Raw genomic sequence first — 27,826 nt, 5'->3', positions numbered from 1 at the left:
CAAGAAATCTTTGCCCAGACCAATGTCCTGGAGAGTTTCCCAGATTTTTTTTTTTTTTTTTTTTGTGGTAGTTTAATAGTTTGAGGTCTTAGATTTAAGTCTTTAATCATGTTTTTATTTGATTTTTGTATATGTCAGGAGATAGGGATCTAGTTTCATTCTTCTGCATATAGATATTCAGTTTTCACACTACCATTTATTGAAGAGACTGTCTTTTCCCTGATGTATGTTATTGGCACCTTTGTCAAAAATGAGTTCCATGTAGGAGTGTGGGTTTGTTTCTGGGTTCTCTATTCTGTTCCATTTGTCTATGTTTCTGTGCTAGTGCCATGCTGTCTTGGTTTCTATAGCTCTGCAGTATAATTTGAAATCAGATAATATGAATCCTCCTATTGTGTTCTTTTTTGTTTTGTTTTATTTTGTTTTTGAGACAGGGTCTCATTCTTTCACCCAGGCTGGGGTGCAGTAGTGCAGTCTCAGCTGCCTGCACCTCTGCCTCCCAGCCTTAAGGAATTCTCCCATCTCAGCCTCCCAAGTAACTGGACTAGAAGTGTGCACCACGACACCTGGTTAATTTTTTTGTAATTTTTGTAGAGATGGGGTTTCTTCATGTTACCCAGGTTGGTTTCAAACTCCTGAGCTCAAGCAATCCGCTGCATTGGCCTCCCAAAGTGTTGGGATTACAGGCGTGAGCCACTGCACCCAGCCCTATATATATATATATATATATATATATATATATGTGTGTGTGTACTTTTTTTTTTTTTGGCTTAGGATAGCTTTGGCTATTTTGAGTCTTCTGTGGTTCCATATACATTTTAGGACAGTTTTTTCTACTTGTGTGAGGAATGTCATTTGGTATTTTAATAGAGAGTGCATTGAATCTGCAGACTGCTTTGGGTAGTATGGACATTTTAGCAATATCGAGGTTTCCAATCCATGAACATGGAATATCTTTCCTTTTGTTGTTGTTGTTGTTGTTGTTGTCCTCTTCAGTTTGTTTCATTAATCTTTGATAGTTTTAATTGTAGACATCTTCTACTTCAAGTTAATTCATAAGTACTTAATTTTATTTGTGGCTATTGTAAATGGGATTACTTTTCTTATTCTATTTGAGATTCCTCACTGTTGGCATATAGAAATGCTACTGATTTTTGGCCAGGCCGCGGTGGCTCATGCCTGTAATCCCAGTACTTTGGGACGCTGAGGCAGGTGGATCATGAGGTCAGGAGATCGAGACCATCCTGGCTAACATGGTGAGATCCCATCTCTACTAAAAATACAAAAAAATTAGCCAGGCGTGGTGGTGGGCGCCTGTAGTCCCAGCTACTCAGGAGGCTGAGGCAGGAGAATGGTGTGAACCTGGGAGGCGGAGCTTGCAGTGAGCCGAGATTGCGCCACTGCACTCTAGCCTGGGTGACAGAGCGAGACTCCATCTCAAAAAAAAAAAGAAAAAAAAATGCTATTGATTTTTATATGTTGATTTTGTATCCTGCAACTTAAAAGAATTTATCAGTTCTACTAGTTTTTTTTCGTGGAGTCTTTACGTTTTTCCAAATACAAGATCATATCATTTGCAAACAAGGATAATTTGCCATTTTATTTTCCAATTCGGGTACCATTTATACTGTTCTCTCATCTGATTGCCCAAGCTTGGACATCCAATACTCTGTTGAATAACAGTTGTGAAAGCAGGCATTCTTGTTGTCTTCTAGATCTTAAAGAAAAGGCTTTCAATTTTTCTTCATTCAATATGATACTGGCTGTGGGTCTGTCATATATGGCTTTTATTATGTTGAGATATGTTCTTCTGTCTCCAGTTTTTTAAAGGCTTTTATCCTGAAGGAATGCTGAACTTTATCAGATGCTTTTTCAGCATGAATTTAAATGATCATATGGTTTTTATCCTTCATTCCATTGATAGGATGTATCACATTGATTGATTTGCATATGTTGATTTGTACTTGCATCTCTGAGATAAATCCCAGAGATTTATACTTGCATCTCTGAGATAAATCCCTTGGTCATGATGAATGACCTTTTTAACGTATTGTTTATTTTGATTTGCTAGTATTTTGTTGAGGACTTTTTACATCATTATTCATCAGAAATATTGACCTGTAGTTTTCTTGTTTGATGTGTCTTTGTCTAGGTTTTGGTATATTGGCATTGTAGAATTAGTTTGGAAGTATCCCTTTGGCCTCTAGTTTTTGGAATAGTTTGAGTTTAGTAGGATTGGTATTAGTTCTTCTTTAAATGTTTGGTAGAATTCAGCAGTAAAGCCATTATGGCTTTGATCTTGTTACTCATTATTGGTCTATTCAGGTTTTGGATTTCTTCATGGTTTGATCTTGGTAGATTATATGTGTCTAGGAATTTAAACATTTCCTCTAGATTGTCCAATTTATTGTCTTATAGTTGCCCATGGTAGCCACTAATGATTCTTTTAATTTCTGAGGTATCTGTTATAGTGTTTTCTTTTTCATCCGTGATTTATTTGAGTCTTCTCCATTATTTTTCTTTGTTAGTATGGCTAAAGGTTTGTCAATTTTATCGTTTCAAAAAACCAACTTTTTGTTTCTTTTTTTTATTGTTTTGTTTATTTCAAATTCATCTATTTCTGATCTGATCTTCGTTATTTCCTTTCTTCTCCTAATTTTGGGTTTGGTTTGCTTTTGCTTTTCTAGTTCTGTAAAATGCATCATTAGTTACCTATTTGGAATTTTTCTTTTTTTGATGTAGGCACTTAGAGCTATAAATTTCCCTCTTACTACTGCTTTTGCTGTGTTGGTGTGTTGTGTTTCCATTATCATTTGTTTCAAGACACTTTTCTTTCTTTTTTTTTTTTTTTTATTTCTTCATTGCCCTACTGGTCATTCTGGAGTACATTGTTTAATTTCCATGTGTTTGCATAGTTTTGAAAATTCCTCTTGTTATTGATTTGTAGTTTTATTCCATTGTGGTTAGAGAAGATGCTTGATAGTATTTTTTTTTAATGTTTTAAGCTTGTTTTGTAACCTAACATATGGTCTATCCTGGAGAATGATCCATGTGCTGAGGCGAAGAACGTGTATTCTGAACCTGTTGGATGAAATGTTCTGTAAATATCTGTTGAGTCCATTTGTTCTATTTTGCTGATTAAATCTGATGTTTCTTTGTTGATTTTTGTTGTTGTTGTTGTTGATTTTTTTTTGTCTGGGAGATATTTCCAGTGCTGAAAGTGGGGTGCTGAATTCTCCAGCTATTATTGTGTTAGTGTCTATGTGTCTCTTTAGCTTTAATAATACTTGCTTTATATGTTGGATGCTCAGTACTGGATGCATATATAATTGTTGTATCCTCTTGCTGTGAATTGACCCTTTTATCATTATATAATGACATTCTTTGTCTGGATATCTATTTTGTCTGATGTAAGTATAAGTACTTTTGTTCTTTTTTGGTATCCACTGGCATGGAATATCTTTTTCCATCCATTTATTTTCCGTCTGTATGTATCCTTATAGGTAAAGTGTGTTTCTTGTAGGCAATAGATCATTGTATCTTGGGTTTTCATCATGTCTTGGTTTTTTATCCATTCAAACCTTCTATCTTTATGCCCTTTAATTTGAGAGTTTAGTCTGTGTACATTTAATATTATTATTGATAAGTAGGGACTTACTCCTGCCATTTTGTTGTTTTCTGGTTGTTTTGTATTCTTCCCTTCCTTCCTTCTAGTGAAGTTGATTTTCTCTGGTGGTATGATTTCAGTTCTTGCTTTTTATTTTTTTGTGTATCCATTGTATGTTTTTCAATTTGAGCTTACCATGGGGTTTATAAATACTATTTTATAACTCATTACTTTAAACTGATAGCAGCTTAACACTCATTGTGTAAACAAAGAAACACGCAATTAAGAAAAGCAATAAAAACTCTTTATTTCTGACCCTTTGGAGTTTGATTGTTAAATGCCTTGAGGTAATCACCTTTGGGTTAAATCTGCTTGGTGTTCTATAACCTTCTTGTAATTTTTTTTCTTTTTTGATGGAGTCTCGCTTTGTTGCCCAGGTTGGAGTGCGATGGCGGTGCTCTCTGAGCTCACTACAACCTCCACCTCCCAGATTCCAGCGATTCTCCTGCCTCAGTCCCCTGAGCTGGGATTACAGACACCCACCACCATGCCCAGCTAATATTTTACTTTAAGTTCTGGGATACATGTGCAGAACATGCAGGTTTGTTACATAGGTATACACATGCCATGGTGGTTTGCTGCACCCATCACCCCGTCATCTACATTAGGTGTTTCTCCTAATGCTATCCCTCCCCTTCCCCCCCAGTGTTATTTCTAGTTCTAGATCCTTGAGGAATTGCCACACTGTCTCCACAATAGTTGAACTAATTTACACTCCCACCAACAGTGTAAAAGTGTTCCTATTTCTCCACATCCTCTCCAGCATCTGTTGTTTCCTGACTTTTTAATGATCACCATTCTAACTGGCATGAGATGGTATCTCATTGTGGTTTTGATTTGCATTTCTCTAATGACCAGTGATGATGAGCTTTTCTTCATGTTTGTTGGCCACATAAATGTTTTCTTTTGTGAAGTGTCTGTTCATATCCTGGTTATTTTGCCCATTAGTTGATGCAGTTTCTTCATAGTGTTGATGGTCTTTACATTTTGGTATGTTTTTGCAGTGGCTGCTACTGCTTTCTCCTTTCTATATTTAGTTCTTCCTTCAGAACTCTTGTAAGGCAGGCCTGGTGGTGACAAAATCTCTCAGCATTTGCTTGTTTGTAAGGGATTTTATTTCTCCTTTGCTTATGAAGCTTAGTTTGGCTTGAGATGAAATTTTGGATTGAAAATTCTTTTCTTTAAGGATGTTGAATATTGGACCCCACTCTATTCTGGTTTGTAGGGCTTCTGCTGAGAGATCTGCTGTTAGTCTAATGGTCTTTGTGGGCAACCTGACCTTTCTCTCTGGCTGCCCTTAACATTTTTTCCTTCATTTCAACCTTGGTGAATCTGACAATTATGTGTCTTGGGGTTGTTCTTCTGGTAGAGTATCTTAGTGGTGTTCTCTGTATTTCCTGAATTTGAATGTTGGCCTGTCTTGCTAGGTTGGGGAAGTTCTTTTGGATAATATCCTAAAGTGTGTTTTCCAACTTTGTTCCATTCTCTCTATAACTTTCAGGTATACCAGTCAAACGTAGGTTTGGTCTTTTCACATAGTCCCATATTTCTTGGAGGCTTTGTTCATTCCTTTTCATTCTTTTTTCTCTAATCTTGTCTTCATGCTTTATTTCATTAAGTTGATCTTCAATCTCTTATATCCTTTCTTCCATTTGATCGATTCTGCTATTGATACTTGTGTATGCTTCACGAAGTTCTTGTGCTGTGTTTTTTAGCTCTATCGGGTCATTTATGTTCTTCTCTATACTGTTTATTCTAGTTAGCAGTTCCTGTGACCTTTTATCAAGGTTCTTAGCTTCTTTCCATTGAGTTAGAACATGCTCCTTTAGCTCGGAGGAGTTTGTTATTACCCACCTTCTGAAGCCTACTTCTGTCAATTCGTCAAACTCATTCCCCATCCAGTTTTGTTCCCTTGCTGGTGAGGAGTTGTGATCCTTTGGAGGAGAAGAGGTATTCTGGTCTTTGGAATTTTCAGTATTTTTGCACTGCTTTTTCCTCATCTTCGTGGATTTATCTACCTTTTATCTTTGATGTTGATGACTTTTGGATGAGGTTTTTGTGTGAGTGTCCTTTTTGTTGATGTTGATGTTATAGCTTTCTGTTTGTTAGTTTTCCTTCTAACAGGCCCCTCTTCTGCAATTCTGCTGGAGTTTGCTGGAGGTCCTCTCCAGACCCTGTTTGCCTTGGTATCACCAGTGGAGGCTCCAGAACAGCAAAGATTGTGGCCTGCCCCTTCCTCTGGAAACTTCGTCCCAGAGGGGCACCTGCCCGATGCCAGCCAGAGCTCTGCTGTATGAGGTGTCTGCCGATCCCTGCTGGGAGGTGTCTCCCAGTCAGGAGGCATGGGGATCAGGGATCCACTTGAGGATGCAGTCTGTCCCTTAGCAGAGCTTGAGCACTGTGCTGGGAGATTCACTGCTCTCTTCAGATTCTGCAGGCAGGAATGTTTAAGTCTGCTGAAGCTGCGCCCACAGCCGCCCCTTCCCCCAGGTGCTCTGTCCCAGGGAGATGGGAGTTTTATCTATAAGCCCCTGACTGGGGCTCCTGCCTTTCTTTCAGAGATGTCCTGTCCAGAGAGGAGGAATCTAGAGAAGCAGTCTGGCTACAGCAGCTTTGCTGCGCTGCAGTGGGTTCCGCCCAGTTCGAACTTACTGATGGCTTTCTTTATACTCTGAGGGGAAAACTGCCTACTCAAGCCTCAGTAATGGTGGACGCTCCTTCCCCTACCAAGCTTGAGTATCCCAGGTCGACTTCAGATTGCTGTGCTGGCAGCGAGAATTTCAAGCCAGTGGATCTTAGCTTGCTGGGTTTTGTGGGGGTGGGATCCACTGAGCAAGACCACTTGGCTTCCTGGCTTCAGCACCCATTCCACGGGAGTGAACAGTTCTCTCTCTCTGGCATTCCAGGTGTCACTAGGGTATGAAAAAAAACTCCTGCTAGCTTGGTGTCTGCCCCAAATGGCTTCCCAGTTTTGTGCTTGAAACCCAGGGCCCTGGTGGTATAGACACCTGAAGGAATCTCCTGGTCTGCAGGTTGCAAAAACTGTGAGAAAAGCATAGTATCTGGGCTGGATAACACCGTCTCTCATGGCACAGTCCCTCATGGCTTCCCTTAGGGGAGGGAGTTCCCCAACCCCTTGGGCTTCCCAGGTGAGGTGGTGCCCCACCCTGCTTCTGCTCACCCTCTGTGAGCTGCACCCACTTTCTAACCAGTCCCAATGAGATGAGAAGGGTACCGCAGTTGAAAATGCAGAAATCACCTGCTTTCTGCATTGGTCTCTCTGGGAGCTGTTTTTTTTTGGCCATCTTGCCAGATCCCATGAATAAGGACTTTTATAGCTAAAGAGGAGAAGTCAGTATCTGGCTTGAGAGCTTCAAAGGACAGGCTGACTCTCTTGTTAGAGGCTAATGTAGTTGGTGATATTTAGTTAAAGCTGATGTTCATTAACAATTTTGAGGATCCTAGGGCCCTTAAGAGTTATATTAAATCTACTCTCACTGTGCTCTGTAAATAGAACAATAAAGGCTGATGTTAGTACATTTGCTTATAGCATGGTTGACTGAATATTTTAAGCCTATTCTTGCGACCTACTGATCAGACCTTTCAGAAAGTACTTCTCTTTGATAAGGCACCTGGTCACACAAAAGCTCTGGTAGAGATGTACGAGATTAATGTTGTGTTCATGCCTGCCAACACAGCATCCATTCTGCAGCCTGTGGATCAAGTGGTCGTTTCTACTTACACATCTTATTATTTAAGAAATACATTTCATAATTGATAGCTGCCATAGATAGTGATTCCTCTGATGTGTCAGAGCAAAATACATTGGAACCTTCTGGAAAGCAGTCATCATAATAGATGCTATTAAGAATATTCATGATTCATGGGAGGAGGTCAAAATATCAACCTGAACAGGAGTTTTGAAGACGTTGATTCCAGCCCTCATCGATGACTTAGAGACTTTCAAGTTTTAAGTTCAAGACCTCCTCAGTGGAGGAAGTAACTGCCGACGGACAGGAAATAGCAAGAGAACTGGAATTAGAAGTGGACACTGAAGGTGTTAATATATTCCTGCAATCTCATGATAAAACTGTAATGAATGAGGAGTTGCTTCTTTTGGATAAGCAGAGAAAGTAGTTTCTTCAGATGGAATCAGCCTTGAACCCGAGGGCTCCAGTGATCTGCCTGTCTCAGCCTCCTAAGTGCTACTGAGACTATAGGTGCACACTAACACTCCTAGCTACAAAGTTAATTACCCTAAAAATTAAAGAGCTTTTACAAATCAATAAGAAAATGATAATTTAGCAGTGAAAACAATTTTAACCAGCTATTTAAAAATGGCGAGATGCAAATTTCCAATAAACATATTTTAGAAGTTTAGTTTTCCTGACATTCCAAGAAATGCAAATGTACACAAGATCCTATTAGATGGGAAAAATAGTTTTGAAACATTATTATCTGCTTTGATGATTAATTGGTAAAAGCTTAATGCCAGCCAGTTTAGGATGTATATTTCAATGACTGACATGTTTATTCTACTGTGTGATTTATCTTTTCAGCCTAAGTTCATGATCACCATAAGAATTAAGTGGTACTTTCCCTCTCTACTCAGGTATTTCAAAACCTTTGTAATTTAAACTTATGATTTCCTGAAGATTGACTCTGCTCATTCCATAAAGAAAATAGAGATTATTAGGTGGGAGCTTTAGCTTTCTGTAACAGAGTTACCTGCAACTACATTTGTATCTTGCTGTTTTTCTTCCCTAGTGATGTCTCTTCCGTTTCAGATCAGTTCTCCTACCTGTGGTCTAGATCCCATCCCCTTGTATCTTCTCAGGAACCTTGTATTCTATCAGTTATCTCTCGACTCTTATATATTCAACCCCTGTGTTTCTACTGGATCTTTCTTGTTTTGCTGATAGTCCTTCTCATCTTAGTAACTTAAGCTAGGATGAAAAGTCCCGTGCTGATCCCACCACTTCTTTCGGCTACAGCAGTAGCTTTATTCTCGTTTTCTGAGCAATACTACATAAATGGTTATCTTCATTTTTTATTATTTTACATTTTACTCTGGTGGCTGTCACTCATTCTACTTGAATGAATATCTCTTGAGATCCTAATGGTCTTTCTATAATTAAATCTATTTTAAGATTTTATCTGGCCTTGACAGTAACATCCTAAATTCTTGACTTCCTCCTTCTCAAAATCCTCTTTTACCTTCAGTGATAAAATTTTCTCTTGGTATTCCTTGTTTCTTCTGCTTTTCAATGTGGTCTTTTTTTTTTTTGAGTTGGAGTCTTGCTCTGTCACCCAGGCTGGAGTGCAGTGGCGCGATCTTGGCTCACTGCAAGCGCCGCCTCGCAGGTTCACACCATTCTCCTGCCTCAGCCTCCCAAGTAGCTGGGACTACAGGTGCCCACCACCAACCTGGCTAATTTTTTTATATTTTTAGTAGAGACGGGGTTTCACCGTGTTCACCAGGATGGTCTCGATCTCCTGACCTCGTGATCCGCCCGCCTCGGCCTCCCAAAGTGTTGGGATTACAGGCGCGAGCCACCATGCCCAGCCCAATGTGGTCTTTAAAATTTGGGCTTTTACTTGTCTCTGTTCTTATCCTAAGCTTTAGTTATCGATACCTTAATACTTTCAAATGTTTCTAGTTCAGGTAGCTCCAGATTCATATATCTGACATTCCAGATTACATTTCCTCTTAGATTTTTAAAAGTTCTGACTCAGCTGGTCCAAAATTGAATTTGTGATCTTTTCTTCCAAACTCCTCTCCTATTTTTTTTTTTAATCTCAGTGAATGGTGTCAATATGTATCTAGTTGTATAAGCCAGAAACTTCGGAATCATTATTGACATCTCTTAGCCACCAATGCAATAGATTTGTCTCCTTAATATCTCAAGAATCTGTTTTACTTTTTTTGATCTAAACCATTGCAACCTTAAAGCTACTATAATTCTTTTCATCAATAGGATTTGTTTCTTATCACATTCAGAGACCTAAAGGGAGTTTGACCAAATTTGGAGTTATATTTGGGGTAAATTACTTAAAATAAAAAGTATGTCTCTTCAGGAGGAATAGGGGTTGGGAGAAATAACCTAAAGAAAGGATATCTAAGAGAGATGGGCAGTCATCCTTCTGCCCTACATATTGTTATGCCACAGAGGAGAACATCAGCCATTTCATTTTGAACTCTGTATTATTTTAAGCAATGGCTGAGACCCAAAATACAATGACTTTGAAAAGGCAAAAGTGCATTACTCTTAACCTAACAGCCCTGACTCCAGGATCCTTCCCTGTTGTTCTTCTTCCATTTCCTAGAGCTGTGCTACTCAGTCTAGTCCATGGGTGAGAACTGTTTGTAACTAGTTCTCAACTATATAAGTACAGTATTACACTCTTATCTGTGGCGAATGTGGTCCAAGACTTGAAGTGGATGCCTGAAATCACAGATAGTACTGAACCCTGTATATACTGTGTTTTTTCCTATACATACATACCTATGATAAAGTTTAATTTATAAATTTGACACATTAAGAGATTAACAACCTTACTACTAATAAAATAGAACCATTATAACTATCCTTTTATCACATAATAAAAGTTAAGTGAATGTAGTCTCTTTCAAAATATCTTATTGTACTGTACTCACCTATTGTTGGACCATGGTTCACTGCAAGTAACTGAAACTATGGAAAGCAAGACCACAAATAAGAAAAGTCTGCTGTATGGAAACTGAAGGTTAATATATAGAACAGAGTAATTTTTCCATCTTTTGAATGTAATAATAAAATATTGAGGCTTATATTTTATATATCTTTATTTCACTTTTATACAACTATTTTTATTATTTCACAAAAGTATTGTCTGTGGCAGACGGGACTTTTTTTTTTTATGGTTCTTCACTAAAGACCTTCCTCTTTAAGAAAAAAAGCCTATAAAAGTGTATAAACCTTTTTTTGTCCACAGGTCATATGAAAAGAGGCCATTATTGGCCTGATTTAGCCATTGTAATTGACTACTGTTTTAATCCATGGAAAAGAAAGAAAGCTCATATAAGACATCATTAAAACAGAATATGCCCTTATCACTTGAACATATAGGGCTATATCTAGGCATAAACTAGATGTGAAATATGGTCTGTAGCTGGGTTGCCATATGTCCACTGATAAGGGGAAAACAGATTCAGGGCAAGTGTCAGTATTATGAAATATCTAAGTCAAGGGTTACAAAATGCAGATGCTCACATTTCAAAAGCTGACTTTCAATGAAGTTATTTCTCACATGGACAGTTCTGTATAGTATGCTCTATGGTTAGTAGCTGTAGGAATATATTTACTTACTGATGATGTGTAATTCTTTTTCTCTGTAATGCTATTGTGTAGTACTCTGTGTAGCCATTGAAAGTTATATTAGGATAGTATTAAACTACATATTGTATTCAAATGATAGAATATATATAATGCATATTGTTAAAAATTTGAGCAAATGTTAAAATACTAACAATGGAAGAATTATGTGTGGCTTTATGTTTTCTTAATATAGATCTGCATTTGAAAATTTTGTACAATAATTATGTATTAGTTTTATAATTTTTATCAATTTGTATTTGTTTTGTGGTTTTGTTAATACTCTTTGATCAACCAATTTATTTTTCTAAAGGCAGCCATGGAAAGATTTGTGCACAAAGATATTTATCATAGTGTTATTTAGAACAGCTAAATATTTTAAATAAAAGAAATATCTGCCAATTGAAGAATGGTTAAATAAATTATAGGACGTACATTGATTATTATGTAGCCAGTTAAAATTTCTTTGTAAAAAGTTTTTTAAGTAACATGGGAGAAATGCTCATATAATACAATGAAATAATATAATATAAAATTGTTTATATAGTATGTAAATTCAATTTTATAGAAAAAAGACAAAGGAAAAGTATCCTCATGTAATTGCATCACATTATGGGTGGGTTTTGCTTTCTACTTTTCTTTTTCTTTTTTCTTGGTAGGTTTTGTTTTAATAATTTCTCTCAAGTGTACAAGTTTTTAATGTAGTTTGCATTGCTTTTACATCTGGAAAAATAAAGTATATCCAAGAAATGAAATACAAGTTAATATTAGAGTGGGTTAAATTAGTTTTTACATTCTGTTATAATATTCTCATTTTTATTTAGGTAATTTTTACATTTATTCTTTATGCTGTAACTGTATTTCAGTGTAGCTCATGAGAAGGTAATTAGATTACATTGATGACTTATTTAATGTGATTTTGATAATGTTTTTGAAAATACCTTGAGTTTTGAAGATATACTAGGAGCCTGTATTGTCACCATGGATCCTTGACACTCTGTTCATTTCATTTTTTAAAATCTTATTTTTCTGTGTTCTTCAGATTGTATATAACTTTTGTTGATCTTTCAGTTCACTGTCTCATTCCACTGTCTTATCCATTTCATTACAGAGCCCATCTATGAATTTTTAAAATTTCAGGTATTGTTCTTTACAGTTCTGAGATTTCCATTTGGTTCTTTTTAATAGTTTCTATTATTTTACAGTGAACTTCTATTTTTCTATTCATTTCAAGAGTATACACCATTACTTCATAGAGAAAAGTTTGTTGACTTGAAGAAGCTGAGGCACAAAATAAAACTTTAGAGTTTACATAAAGTGAGGACAGCTGCCTAAGAAACATTTCCAAGTTGCCTTGGGAAGTACTCCACTCAGCCTTTGTTACAAGCAGGATTTTAAAGGAAAAAGGAAACCAATAGTGGGCTGATAAAGTGTTTGATAGGAATTCTCACTGGTTGACAGAAATAACATTGATTAGTGATTGGCTATACATTGTTGAACTATAGGGTATGAGTTATGGTATCCAGCACATGGTATTGTTTGGTTAATTTTATGGCTACTTGGTGTCAATCTAGAGCCCACATCGTACATGGCTTCAAGAGGTAATTACTTAGCTCAAAGTGGAAGTGAGACCTGACTGCTGTCACATTTCAGTGCCTCTCGGCCTGATAATTTAAAGAGGCTCATATTCCACAGATAAAAAATAAAATAAACTTCTCAAGTTATGATAGCTTCTTTAAGTCGTTGTTGATTCTAATGCCTGGATCGTCTCTGGGTTGGTATCTGTTTATTACATTTTGATAATTGATCATATTTTTCTGGTTCTTGCTATAGCAAGTAATTTTAGACTGTGTCTTGAACATTTTGAATAATTTGTTATGAAACTCTGGATCCTGTTAAATCCTCTGGAGAATTTTTCTTCTTCCTCTCTTCCCTTTCCTCCCCTTCCCTTCCTTCTATTTCCCTCTCCCTCTTCCTCCCCTCCCACTTCCCTTGTCCCTTGCTTCCTCTCCCTCTCCTCTCTCCTTCTCTCTTTCCCCTTCTCTTCTCCCTTCCTTCCCATTACCGACTCTCCTGCTGTTCCAGTTAAGTTCAGACCACAGTTTCTGACTCACTTTCTGTGGGTGGAGGTTCCAGTGTCAGCAGTTTCAAAGTCCTTTCTATGCTTTTTTAGTCTGCTCCTTGCGTGTGACCCTCAGCAGTTGGTCTGGGACTTTGGTGGTAGTTTATATTAATATTATGGTTCAGTTCTCAAAGCTTTTGTTGTGCTCCTTTGGGTATATTTTGAGCATGTACAGCTGAGGAGTGAGCTCAAGATTTGTGTCTTTTCATACACAGAATTATAGAGAATCCCCATGTCCAGGCCTTCTTCTACAGGGTTACCCCAGACACTATGTCTGGTTTTATCATAACATTTGCCTCCTGTGCTATTGCACAGTTCCACATGAATGGATGCACTTTTTTGGCAAAGTGTTGAAAGAAATAGCAAAGAAAAAAATGATAGGGATTCTCCACTCACTGTCTGCATAACAGGGGCCCTTTTCTGCAGTTTTTTTATCAAAAGAGTAGCCTTATTAGAGTTTTAGGTGCTCACACCACAGCCACCACCAACCTACTGTGGCAACGTAGTTCTACAACTAGACCTGGTCTTGTCACATGGTTAGAAATGAAAAAAGAAGGGAAAAAGAAAGAGATTTCTTTCCACACTCTCGAGATCACAGCAACTCCTTTTTCTAGTTTCTGAAAAATGGGATTCTTTTGGGGTTTTTGCTCCCTATGCCTGCTATTTAATTCTCAGATTCATCCTGATGTGGTAAATAAAGGAGAAGAAAGAACAGAAAACTCAGCACCACTGACTTTCTTCTCCAATGTCCTCCTGTTATTTACTTTCCAGAGCATTCAAGTGGTTTTTGTTTTTGGTTTTTGTATTTTGCCTAGAGTTTTAAATTGTTGTCAGTGGGAGAAATATGCTGCAGTGGTACTCCATTATGGGTGGAACTGGAAATCTTGGTAGTAACCTATGATGTACTTTTCTTCTGGTTTGTTTTATTGTGATCTGTTTTAAGTCTTACTGAGAAACCAAGTTAATTTCTAATCTAGGTAGAAAGCAATTCAGTAAAATAAATAAAATAAATAATCTAATTGTTTACTATGTATGAAATAAAATACTTTTACCACCACTGAAATGATTTCAAAGCATACCTGTTTAGAATATCTTAGAAAGAATTAATTTTGTGATTTTACAACTTTCCAGTAGCTTCTCATTGTAGTTTCAAAATCCAGACTTCCTCCCATTAAAACCATAAGTTCTATGGCCACTTCTTATCCTGTATTCTTATCCTTATCTCGTAGTACTCTGCCCCCAGTCCTCCAGCCACCTTGGCCTTATTTTGTTATCTAAAAGCTGGCTTCTGTAGTAGTGCCTTTGTGCTTTGCATATTGTACCCTTTGCCATAGATATTCAAATGGCTGACTTTTTTCTTGTCGTTAGAATCCAAAATCAGATATTACTTTCATCTTCAAAGAGCACCCTCCCACAATCACTGAACGTCACATTATTCTGTTTTGCATTTTATTTACAGCTCTTATAATTATCTGAACTTACAAATTTATTTTCTTGTGTTTTTTCCCCCTGCTCCTCCACTTCATTCTGTAATACTATAGTTCACTATAATACTTCTAGTTCCTAGGACTGGAATTATGTGTCTGGCACATAGTAGACACTCAGTAGATGTTCATTGAATGAATGAATCATTCAAATGAGATTTAAATAGCAACAGTCCTGACAGAATGGTAAATTTCCATACTTAAGATGGTCTGATAATGGTTTCATCAATGTTGATAACTATTCTATCATTTATTTTTGCCTTAGGGTACCACAAAGCTTCTTATCCAGTCTCCCTTCATCCACTCTCCTTTTTCCTACACCCACCCACAAATCACTTCACCCTGAACTTCAAGTGACCACTTAAAAACAAATCTTTTTTGGTGGGACATGGTGGCTCATGACCATAATCCCAGCACTTTGGGAGGCGAAGGTGGGTGGGTTACTTGAGGCTAGGAGTCCGAGACCCGCTTGGCCAACATGGCGAAATCCTGTTTCTGCTAAAAATATAAAAATTTGCTGGGCATGGTGGCTCACACCTGTAATCCCAGCTACTTGGGAGGTTGAGGCAGAAGAATTGCTTGAACCCAGGAGGCAGAGGTTGCAGTAAGCCGAGAACATGCCACTGCACTCCAGCCTGGGTGACCGAGTGAGACTCTGCCTCAAAAAACAAAACAAAACAAAAAACTATACATGTTTTTAAGAGACAAAGTCTTACTTTATCACCCAAGCTGCAGTGCAGTGGCTCCATCTCAGCTCACTGCAGCCTAGATCTGCTGGGCTCAAGCGATCCTCCTGCCCCAGTCCCCTAAGTAGCTGGGACCACAGGTGCACGCCACCATGCCCGGCTAATTTTTTGTAAATACGAGTTTTGCCATGTAGCCCAGGCTGGTCTTGAACTCCTGAGCTCAAGTGATCTGCCCACCTCTGCCTCCCAAAGTGCTAGAATTACAGGCGTGAGCCACTGTGCCTGGCCTATAACCCTTCTTTTACTGAGTTTTTTTGGGAGATAAAGACCAAAATCCTTAACGTGAACTCCACAGAATCTTGGCATATGCTGATATCTAGTGGGATGCTCTTTATGCCCTTTTTGTTCTGTGACTTATCCACCCCCTCACTCATATGTTATTATAGTAATCTTGTATAACATTTTTCAAAGTTGTCATTGTGGATTGCTTTGGCCGTCCCTCTGCTCTGTTGGGCATTCATCAAACTGAAGTATGTCAGGGATGGGTTTTGAGCTTTGGCTTACCACTATAACATCAGCACTTGAATACTGTAAGTGTTCAATATGTGACTGCTGAAAGAACTGAAAAATCCTGCAAGAACTATTACATCTAAATTTATGACTAAAAGTTTGAATTACAAAATGCATTTATTAGGGCCCATTTACAGTTTGTCTAGGTAATGAATAATTTGTTTGAATAAAATGCTCAATAAGTGATAACTACTTTGAATGATATTTTTAATAATCTACAAGAATTTTGTACAATATTGTACATTTCCTAGCAGATTTAAAGGAATAGCCATTATATTGACATATTTCTAGTTATCAGATCTTAAAAATCACCTTTTTAGTAAATAAAGATGTATTATCATAAAATGATACATATCAATTCATGGATTTAGAATTCTTTTCTTTGAAAACATTTTAGTACAGTAATTCTTTAATGTCAGCAAAAATTTGTAAAATAAGACTTTTTTTATATGAATCAAAATATTTTTGGAATTTTTTTATTTGAAGGAATTGGTAAACATTAAAAAAATTGATATTTGAAGATTTTATATTTAAATACTAATCACTAATGTTTTATTGTGATTTGTGTTAGTAAATCTTTTATAAGACTAAAGATATTTTTGAGAATATATACCTTCACTTCTTTATTTAGGCTTTGGAATGTCTTAGTAAAAATACCATTTATGCTTTTTAAGTAGATGTTTGTTATATGAACTTGTTCAGATAGCTGTTATTTAAAAGACACAGATAGGATCAGCTACCCTGGTTCACGATGATAACATATCTTGCATAGAGTCCCAGTGAATTTTTCAGGCACTAAAATGGGACATATCTAATATTAACATTGAAAGTTATGTACTTTGGGTTAACAGATGCCTTTACCTTTTATGAAGTCTTGTCCACTAGATGTTCAACCAATCTTGAGGGATCTAGCACTGATTGTAATCACCAGTTGAAATGAGTAGTGCCCAAAGGATTCTTTTCTCTAGAAAAAGATGTTTCCTTTTTATTACACTGAAGAAAAAGAATAATTTTGATAAATATAAATATTCTATAGGTATTATTTGAAAGACAGTGAAATAGGACTTTACTGCCACATATACTCTATTTTATATAGTAAATAATATGTATTTTATTTTTGTTATATATATTTAGGCACTTAATAGATAATTTAATGTTAGGGTTAGAATTCCCTAAATATCAATTAGATTCTTTTTCAAAATACAATGATTTTTTGTTTTGTTGTTTTGAGGAGGGTATGTTTTATTTAAGCTTTTGTTGGACTGTAGCAAGGCTAAAAATCTCAGCCAAAGTTGAACTAAATTGTATCTGTATTTTGTTAAGATGAAATTGTAGTGAAGGACAAATTATATAATCATGTATTAGTCTGTGCTCACACTGCTATGAAGAAATACCCAAGACTGGTAATTTATAAAGGAAAGAGGTTTAATTGACTCTGTTCTGCATGGCTTGGAGGGCCTCAGGAAACTTAAAATTATGGTGGAAGGCAAAGCAAACATGTCCTTCTTCACATGGCAGCAGGAGAGAAAGTGAGTGCCCAGCGAAGAGGGAAGCCCCTTATAAAACCATCAGATCTCGTGAGAACTAACTCACTGTCATGAGAAGAGGATGGGGAAAACCACCCCCATGATTCAGTTATCTCCACCTGGTCCTTCCCATTGATATGTGGGGATTATGGGAACTACAATTCAAGATGAGACTTGAGTAGGGAAACAGCCAAACCATATCAAATCTTTTGTGGCCTTAATACTATTTCTCCAAGTTTAAAGAAATATTTTCAAATACTCTTTATCAACATATTTACTTCTTAGCAAGCTCTTCTGAAAGTCTGCTTTGTTGTTTATGTACTAAGTGGAAATGTGTTTTGTAATTGTCTAAAATGCAGCATTAGCAATGCAACTCTTTTCCAGAAAGGTGCTTTTGGGATCCACGTGGTCTATGGTAGAACCTCAGAGGCCATTAGTAGCATTCTCCTTAACATCTGGAGCCTGCACCCTCCCCTAATAAAGAGTACATAGTACTGGTCATATTAGGATAATGTGTGAAGTTGGCATAGCTCAATGCAGTCTATTACTATTGCTGGAAAATGAGATCATAGTTTGTGCCTTATTGTTAGTCATTAGTAAATGAGGGCATGTAAGATACCCAATAATTTCCTCAATTTGGGCAAATTAAATTGCCTTCTATAATAAGATAGTCACTTTTAGTACAGTAGAAGCTTATAATTTTAGAATAGGAAAGGCCTGTGTATCATCAGAATAATCTAGGGAACCCTTTAAAGTAGAGTTGTAGGCCTCACCCACAAATATCTCAGTCTCTTTTCTCTCTCTGCCTTCACTTCCCCCCCTTCTTTCTTTCCCCCTTCCTTCCTCTGCCCCCTCTCTCCCATCTCTCCCTCCCTCCCTTCCTCTCTCTCTCTCTCTGTCTCTACCTCCCTCTCTGTCTCTCTTCCCTCCCTCCACCCCACCACACACACACACATGCATGCTACCTATATACCTGTTCCCAGGTGATTTGGATTATCAGATATGATCTGGTACCACCCCCTCTTGTAATAGATGTGGATGGTAGAACCCAGAAATATTAATTTTGCCTTAGAATTCTGTTTTCTTGATTGATTCTGGCCTACTCTGTTATATTTCTGAGACATCAGGTAGCTTTATATCCATAGAGTACCTGGAAAAAGGACAATCATACTAAATAGAAATACTTGGATTTGTGCCTTATTATGTGTTATCTTAGTCTGTTTTGTGTTATCATAGCAGAATATCACTGACTGGGTAATTCATAAAGAAAATAATTTTATTTCTCACAGTTATGGAGCCTGGGAAATCTAATATCAAGGTGCCAGTATCTGGTGAGGGCCTTCTTGTTGCATTATCCCATGATGGAAAGCAGAAGGGCAAGAGAGCGCATGTGAGAGACAGCAAGAGATTGAATTCACAATATTAAGCTATTTTATAATCAACATTAATTAATTCGTAAGTGTAGAGCTCTCCTGACCTAAACACCTCCCACTAGGCCCCATCTCCTAACGCTGTTGCATTGTGTATTGTTTCCAACACATGCTTTTTGATGGACACATTCAACCATAGCACATGTTAACTTAAATTCAGTAATTCTACTTGTGATTATCTTTGATATTAGTCCCTGTTTCCCATTTAGTTGCAGAATCATTAATGAATTCCTCTTACAGCTTGTTTTATCTGTTATTGCTATATGTGTAATACTATGTACTATCATACATGTTAGTTTTAGTTTATTAATAGACTGACCATGGTTTTAGTTTTTTATCTTTTATCAGTTTCAAGAAACATTTATATATCTTAAGTTCATGAAATTATATGGCTTTATATTTCAAGGCTGTAATTTTATTTAAATTTACTATATCTTGCATTCTCTTTAAATATTTTATGTTTGATGAGATCTTTGTCAGGAAGAATATTATAAGGGCTGCACAAGACTTATACACCATCCTCATATAATTCATAAAGTTTTTGATAAAGTTTTTCAGAAATAATGCTTTTTAATTTCTAAGAAGAAAAAAGCCACAATATTCAATTACTTAATTTACGAGTAAGTGTATTTCTCCTTGTGTAGAACTAGTAGCCTTTTACTTTTATTCCTCTACTACAACCAGTATTATAAATACATTGATTAAAATGTTAATAAAAATGATAGCTAACTTTTTTTGAGGACTTACATTGTACTATAAGCACTTCACATACATTTATATCATTTAATCTTTCTTACTACATTTTACAGTAGAATCTATTGTTGTCTCCATCTTACAGATGAGGAATCTGAGATATTGAATGGTTAAGTAAGAGAACAAACAAATGGTAGATAGAGGCTTAGCTTTTAATTATGATACTTTAATGCCTCTAGTTCCTGATTTCATTAAACTGAATCTGTCAGTTTAATTTTACCAATTCAGTAAGGTTTACTTCTGGAAATACTTTAAAGTTTTAACAGAGATCATTGACAGAGTATTTGTTCTCTTAAAAGCTAAAAGCACTTTGTATTTATATAGACCCCACCCTAAAAATTCGAAACCTCTTCCTGTCTTTGCAGACTGGCTCTGTGCCACAGTAGTTCTTTAACATTTAGCCAAGCTTGCAGTCCTCATATAGAGATCGCTTTTGGTGGAAGCTTAGGGTCTTCTCAGTTACTTTCTGATCATGGATATTGCTCTAGGCACGCACACGGCCTTCTACATTTCTCCAATACACATGGATGCTTTTGAATGTCCTAATTTCCCGAAGAAACCCTCACCAGCTTTTGCTCCCAGGCCTTAGGTGGTCTATCTTATGTTTCAATTGCAATCTTTTGCTGCAGGCATCTGTGAGTGATATGGTTTGGCTGTGGCCCCACCGAAATCTCACCTTGAATTGTAGTTCTCATAATCCCCATGTGTCATGGGAGGGACCTGGTGGGAGGTAATTGAATAATGGGGGCAGTTACCCCCATGCTGCTGTTCTTGTGATATTAAGTGAGTTCTCACAAAATCTGATGGTTTTATAAGGGGCTTTCCCCCCTTTTGCTTGGCATTTCTCCATCCTGCTGCCACGTGAAGGACATTTGCTTCCCCTTCTGTCATGATTGTAAGTTTCCTGAGGCCTCCCCAGCCATGTGGAACTGTGAGTCAATTAAACCTCTTTCCTTTATAAATTACTCAGTCTTGGGTAGTCCTTTATAGCAATGTGATAAGGTACTAATACAGTAAATTGGTACCACAGAGATTGGCATGCTGCTAATAAGGATACCCAAAAATGTGGAAGCGACTTTGGAACTGGGTGACAGCCACAGGTTGGAATAGTTTTGAGGGCTCAGAAGAAGACAGGAAAATGTGGGAAAGTTTGGAATTTCTTAGAGACTTGGGGGGCTCAGAAGATAGGAAGATGTGGGAAAGTTTGGAACTTGAGATTTGTTGAATGGCTTTGACCAGAATGCTGATGGTGATATGGACAATGAAGTCCAGGCCGAGGTTGTCTCATATGGAAATGAGGAACTTGTTGGGAACTGGAATAAAGTTAACTCTTGCTATGCAAACAGTCTGGTGGCATTTTGCCCCTGCCCTAGTGATCGGTGAAACTTTGAACTTGAGAGAGATGATGTAGGGTATCTGGTGGAAGAAATTTCTAAGCAACGAAGCATTCAAAAGGAAGCAAGAGTATAAAAGTTTGGAAAATTTGCAGGATGACAGTGTAGTAGGGGGAAAAAAATTCTGGGGAGAATTACAAGCCCACTGCAGAAATTTGCAGAAGTAACGGGGAGTGGAATGTTAATCACCAAGACAATGGGGGAAAATGTCTCCAGGGCATGTCAGAGACCTTCACCACAACCCCTTCCATCACAGGTCTGGTGGCCTAGGAGGGAAAAGTGGTTTTATGGGCTGGGCCCAGGGCCCCCCTGTTCTATGCAACCTCAGGACATGGTGCCCTGGATCCCAGCTTCTTCAGCTCCAGCTGTAACTAAAAGAATCCAGTGTACCGCTTGGGCTGTTGCTTCAGAAGGTGCAAGCCCCAAGCCTTGGCAGCTTTCACATTGTGTTGGGCCTGTGGGTGTGCAGAAGACAATTGATGTTTGGGAATCTCTGCCTAGATTTCAGATGATATATGGAAACACCTGGATGTCCAGGCAGATGTCTGCTGTAGGGACAGGGCCTTCATGGAGAACCTCTGCTACGGCAGTGCGGAAGGGAAATGTGGCATTGGAGTCCCCACACAAAGTCCCCACTGGGGCATTGCCTAGTGGAGCTGTGAGAAGAGGGCCACTGTTCTCCAGACCCCAGAATGGTAAATTCACTGACAGCTTGCATTGTGCACCTGGTAAAGCCACAGACACTCAACACCAGCTTCGTGAAGGCAGCCGGGAGGGGAGCTGTACCCTGCAAAGCCACAGAGGCAGAGCTACCTGAGCCCGTGGGAGCCTACCTCTTGTATCAGTGTGACAGAGATGTGAGACATGGAGTCAAAGTAGATCATTTTGGTACTTTACAGTTTAATTACTGCCTATTGGATTTTGGACTTGCATGGGGCTTGTAGCCCCTTCGTTTTGGTCAGTTTCTGTCATTTGGAGTGCATGTATTGCTCAATACCTGTACGCCCATTGTATCTATGAAGTAGCTAACTTCCTTTTGATTTTGCAGGCTCATAGCGGAAGGGACTTGCTTTTCTCAGATAAGACCTTGGACTTGGACTTTTGGGTTAATGCTGAAATGAGTTAAGACTTTGCAGGACTGCTGGGAAGGCATGACTGTTTTGAATTATAAAGACATGAGATTGGGGAGGGAGTACAGTGATATGGTTGGGCCACACCCCCACCCAGATCTCATAGTGAAATGTAGGTCTGTAATCCCCAGGTGTTATGGGAGAGACCCAGTTGGAGGTAATTGAATCATGAGGGCGGTTACCCCCATGCTGCTGTTCTTGTGATAGTGAGTTCTCACAAGATCTGATGGTTTTATAAAGGGCTTTTCCCTGTTTTGCCCTGTACTTCTCCTTCATGCCGTCATATGAGGTAGGGCATGTTTGTTTCCACTTTTGCTGTGATTGTAAGTTTCCTGAGGCCTTCCCAGCCATGTGGAACTGTGAGTCAATTAAACTTCTTTCCTTTTTAAATTACCCAGTCTCAGGCAGTGCTTTATAGCAACGTGAGAATGGACTATATATTGGGTTTTTAGTTTGGCTTGTTGTGTGTTCTATTGATGTCCACTGCTTCTTCTAAATTAGCCGGAACAGAGAAAGGCACCTTGTGTCATCTTTCAGATGGCCCTTACACAGGGTAGAACATATATGCACAACAATTTGCAAACATGGCACCCCCTTCCCTTCGAGAACCAAGTACCAGACTACCACCCTGGGAAAGTAGCTACCCTCTTCCAGACTGCTACAGTGCCAGGGAGGGGGTGGGGCAAGGGCAAGTGTAAACACCACAAAATTTTTAAGTTGCCTTTTTTCTTGATTCAGTGTTCATTTTGCTTTGGAATATTTTTTACTGTTTATTACAGCTTTTACAAAGTCCTAAAGGTTACTTTTTGTTTTTCAGTGTTTCTGTGGGAGCACATGTACTACTTGGAGTTTCAAACTCTGCCATCTTGCTGATGTCATGCTGCTTTCTGTCTTTTGTTTTTAAGAATTCTATTAAAGGTTTAATAGAAACCTTTGATAACAAAGCATCCTTTTCTCAAATTAAAATGTCCACTTGAAAATGTTTTTTATTTAAGACTTCTTATGAATTTCTATTTTACGTTTGAGTTTTCATTATCTACAATACAGATTTTTAAGACATTATTTAGAGAACTAAATATGGCTATTAAATCATTGGAATGTAAATACATTAACAATAATAAAATTGAAAATTATAAAATTGACAAATTTTTTTCTGTATTGACTTCAGCACTGGTTCTTAGATCTAATGAGTGGTCCTGGATTTTTAGCATAAGTAATTAGCTTGGGGTGGCTAATGGTTAGCCTGATTTCACAAATGATGTGGCTACTTCATGGATAATGCTGAGTCATTTTGCTTTGCCTTCACTGTGTGTCAACACATGAATATACTTTATTCATAGATTTTTTAAATCTTTTTTTAAAGGATTTTAAAGTTAACTAAAACATTTCATTGGTATATACGTATTCCTTTAAAAGGCACAAAGGCTTTCAGGTCTTTACACTAAACTCATAGCTTTGTTTTCATCTTAGTCTGAACCAAGTCATTTTCCCCCATCTTACTATTAAATACCCCACCCAGACTGTGTGTGTTGACAGTGCTCTAATGATTCAAAGATAAAACCTTTTCTTTATTGTGTAATACTTTTCAGAATTCATACCTAGTGTGATGTGATAGTCTAAAACTTGATGTTTTCACATGTAAACTGAAGACACATTCGAGTAGGCGTGATTATTTATAGTGTTATTCTGGCTGTTTTTAACTTAACCTAGTTTAAAAATCTCTGGTTCTCTCTTCATGAACTAGATGTTTTTGTATAAAAAAATACTACAGAAATCTATTGTAAACCTCCCTTTAGAAAGATTTCAACAGTGCACAGATGGAACCAAAAATGCCCTTTGCTAAATATGACCTCAGTTAAAGCTAAAAGAGAGTCTGAAATTCCATTCATTCTGTTTTGAAATTTAAGTCACAGTTATACTTTCTGGCTTAATAAGTTAGATACACATGTTAGAAATTACTGTTAAGCAATATTATGCATTTTCTTATAATTTAAGCCAATGTAACTATCAGCATATTTTTGCAAATCAGCAATTTATTTTAATTGTGAATATTATGAACCCATTAGGAAAGTTGCATACCAATTAATGAGAAATGAATGTTACATAAATTTCAAACTTATGGTCACAAGTAATTGATGAATTGTTCTTATAGATATATGTTGTACAATGTTATAAATATATAGTAACACATATGTTATTTATTTTATATAATTCGTGCATGTATTCAAAATTTACTCAATAAAGACATCTAGATTCTTTTACTGGTTACTTTACATTAGATATTGAAATACCTTTAAAGTTACAACTGTATTCTAAACATTGCATATTAGTTAAATTACTTTTCAGGTAAGTAAAAGGAAGTCTATTATCTTAAACCACATTTTAGATATTTGTGCTGTTTGACCATTTAATAGTCTTTGTGTAAGATTACATTAATACTGTATTTGTGTGTGTGTGTGTGTATGATGCATCTTTGTTACAGTTATGGCTACCTGACAGCTTAGTTCAAGGATCAGAATAGCAAGTAAAAACATCATAGTAAACTCTCTTGCACCCTCTGTTGTTATTTTTGGGAAACTCTACATATACGTTCCCATGATTGTATTGTCATTTCATTTACTTTAATCCCTTATAAAATTAATACTTATTTTATTATACTTACCTCCAAATTAGATTCAGTAGTAAAGTAACACTTGTTTATTTCCCAAACTGGCGGAAGTTGTTTTCTGGTGTTACAGATACGTTTTTTATCATATTATAGCTTAAATGAAAAATGAGCCTTTCTGTTTGTCTTTGATTTCTCCTGGTTACCAATATTAAGCCTCTCCAAATGTTTCACACCAAGGAAAATCTCTACAGGATGTAGCACATTGTATACACAATTTTACAGAATTACAGATTCTGTCTGTTCTTTTGTAAACCTTTCGATAGTCAGACAGTTTCCTTCCAAAATAAGAGTCTGGGATCGTCCATACTAAAATTAAGAATTTATAACTGTAAGGAACAGATGTTTTCATAAACATTTGCTATAATTAATTTCAACTAGAGGATTGAGGGAACAAAGCGTTTTTCCCGCTTCAAAACTTTATTGCCTTTTCCCCATATAGCCAACTCTGAAATCTTTTCTCTAATATTGTTAGTGAAACAATTGTACTCCTTATTTGGTATGTTTTTGAGGAAGAAAAACTGCTTTTTTTTCCCATTACCATTTTTTTGCACCTTGAAAGTTACATTTAATGTGATAGTTTCATTTGGAAACAGTTATAAATTAAATAAAACCTTTATAATATGATAAAACCTGGTTGTTTATAAAGCCAGAAGTCTCTTAATTATTTGAAGGATTTTATATTTGATCTGATAAATATCAGCTTAAAGGAAGAACTATTCTATTGGTGTTATTTTTCATGTTTAATCATAATCTTTAGTTTTAACGAGAAAGAAGCTCATATTTTAAATGTATAATATAGTACTTATTCTATGCTGATTATGGAATGTTTCACAGGAAATGTCTGCAAGCTGTTAAATAACATGTGTTGTAGGAAATTTTCATTTAGCAAGACAGAGACTAATTTTCCTTACATCTTTTTAGTTTATTATAATATTATTAATATTTAAAAGAAAATGAAGGGTGTTTTATGAGTAATATTACCATACCCATGTTTTCAAAGAATTAGCAACATATACCTAGCTAGGTTAATTTTAAACATGTATATGTTTTTGGATTATTTTCTTCTGTAAACTGTCACCATTTTTAAGTGTTGTAATCCATTTTAGGATTTTTTGTTTTTTCAAAAAACAAAATAAACTGGAACAATATTTTGAAAAAAGAGTAGAGTTGAAAGTTAATAAGCGGGCTCAGTCCACTTCTCCTGAACACTGGCACAGCTGCACATATCTCACCAAATTCTCAAAAAAGAACCAGTGTTCTTTACTATCTGTCAGCTATAAAATGTGTAAAGAAAGATAGGTAGCTGTCATTAAAATTACATTTCAGCATTCAGTCACCATTTAATGAGTAGCATAATTATATAAGTATACTACCTTAGATACTATACTCAATAATTAAAAATAATCTCATCTTTGAAGTGAAAGATCTGTAATTACTGTTTGACTTATCCACGACCACTGTGATGATTTCCTATTGCACCTTCAATTGTTCAAAGTATATTAAAAGTATAAAATTGGGTTAAATCATTGTTATATTAAGCTGTAAATATTATAAAAATCAAATACAACCTGATGTTCGAAAGTTACATTATATAAATTAGGAATATAAAATGTAATCAGATTCTAAACTTTTAATTTGTTTTGAAGAACAAATGGCATTTTTAATAGTGGTATACTTTGGTTTCATAAAAGCTGTACTTTGAAGTATGTATTTTAAAAAACTGAACCATGAAATTTCAATCAATAAGAATATATAACACTGGGGCACTGGTAAGCATTTTTTCCAACTTTAGTACATTTACTTTTATTCTGCAGTCTTTAAATTGATATGTATAATTTGTTCTAAATGTGATTTTATGAATATGATAGATTTATGAGTAAAAATTTTTTTTTCTAAATATTTGATATTATTATAGGAGACAGATACCTTTTGATGTTGTTCCTTTTTCATGTTTTAAATTGCCGAACGTTTGACAGTTGAAACCCAAAGTTAACAGTTAAAGTTTTGTAAAGAATATTAAGTAAGGCATATTAAAAGCTCATTAATTAATCACTACCTCTCAAGTTGGCTTTTTATTTTACCTCTGTTTACTAAATTCCTAGAAAGTGTCAAACTAGGACCTGGAAAATCAGCCAGGTCGGCTCTCTGCCTGTTCTCTTTTGACAGTACCACTGATCAGGTTGGGTGACTTAGTCATTAACAAAAAATTTCCTTTCTTTATAAACACTGGTTTATAATTTTAGTTTTGTCTGTGATTCTTAAGAAGAAAATGTTTGTACTGTGCTTCATTTGTTCCTGATAGCAGTTACTTTGGTACTGTTACTATCCAGTCTAGGATTGGCATTGGTTTATATTTTGGTATCAAAATGAATTTTTTACCTGAAAAGCTTTGAGTACAAAAGATAATTTGGGGAAGGGGAAGAGGATATATGCTTTTTGGCTAATATATTGCGTAGAGCTTTCACACAGTTTTTCAACTGAAATATTCAGTTTATCTCCATTATTTCAGTGTTGTAATTTTTTTCTCCAGGAGATTCAAATAAAAATGGAAGAAGAACAAGTTCTACTTTAGACTCTGAAGGGACTTTTAATTCCTATAGGTAGGTGATGAATACATATATATATATATATATACACACACACACACACACACACCCCTATAATATTACAAGATAATGTATAAGATATATAATTATATAGGGTTTTGATCTAGAATAGTAAGGAAACACTACTTGTGTTTTAACAAGGTGACCAATGTAAATAATATTGTGTTATGTTATTTTCTGCAATTAATAAGATACAGAAAATATAATATTCTAAAATTTTGAGTAAATGCACTTACTGCAGTATCTGTTGTTAGCCAATAGTAGGGTAATTGGAATGAATGCACATGTAGTACTCAGCTTCATTGTAATCTATTTTTGTTTTTCCAGTGTATCTGCTACAGTACTAAAGCTTCCTTTTAATTTTTGTGCTAAAATACAGTACCACTCATGAGCGCCTAAGAGAGCTTAAAATGTAGTTCATGGTTGAATTAAGTG

At 36.4% G+C, this 27,826-nt stretch overlaps 1 protein-coding gene across 11 annotated transcripts in view; it reads left to right on the top strand.

Annotated features, from left to right (window-relative positions):
* TBC1D5 (TBC1 domain family member 5) overlaps positions 1 to 27,826 on the top strand; it is a 590,707-nt gene that overhangs the window by 294,518 nt on the left and 268,363 nt on the right. For all 11 annotated transcript variants that reach the window (XM_032143402.2, XM_058433544.1, XM_058433546.1 and 8 more), the window contains one exon: positions 27,316 to 27,385. In XM_032143402.2, the coding sequence (XP_031999293.1) occupies positions 27,316 to 27,385 (70 nt within the window). The remainder of the gene's footprint in view (positions 1 to 27,315; positions 27,386 to 27,826) is intronic.

Source organism: Hylobates moloch, unplaced genomic scaffold (genome assembly GCF_009828535.3).
Source record: "Hylobates moloch isolate HMO894 unplaced genomic scaffold, HMol_V3 SCAFFOLD_22, whole genome shotgun sequence".
In the NCBI taxonomy this organism is placed as follows: domain Eukaryota; kingdom Metazoa; phylum Chordata; class Mammalia; order Primates; family Hylobatidae; genus Hylobates; species Hylobates moloch.
This window is presented reverse-complemented; position numbering and strand designations above follow the sequence as displayed.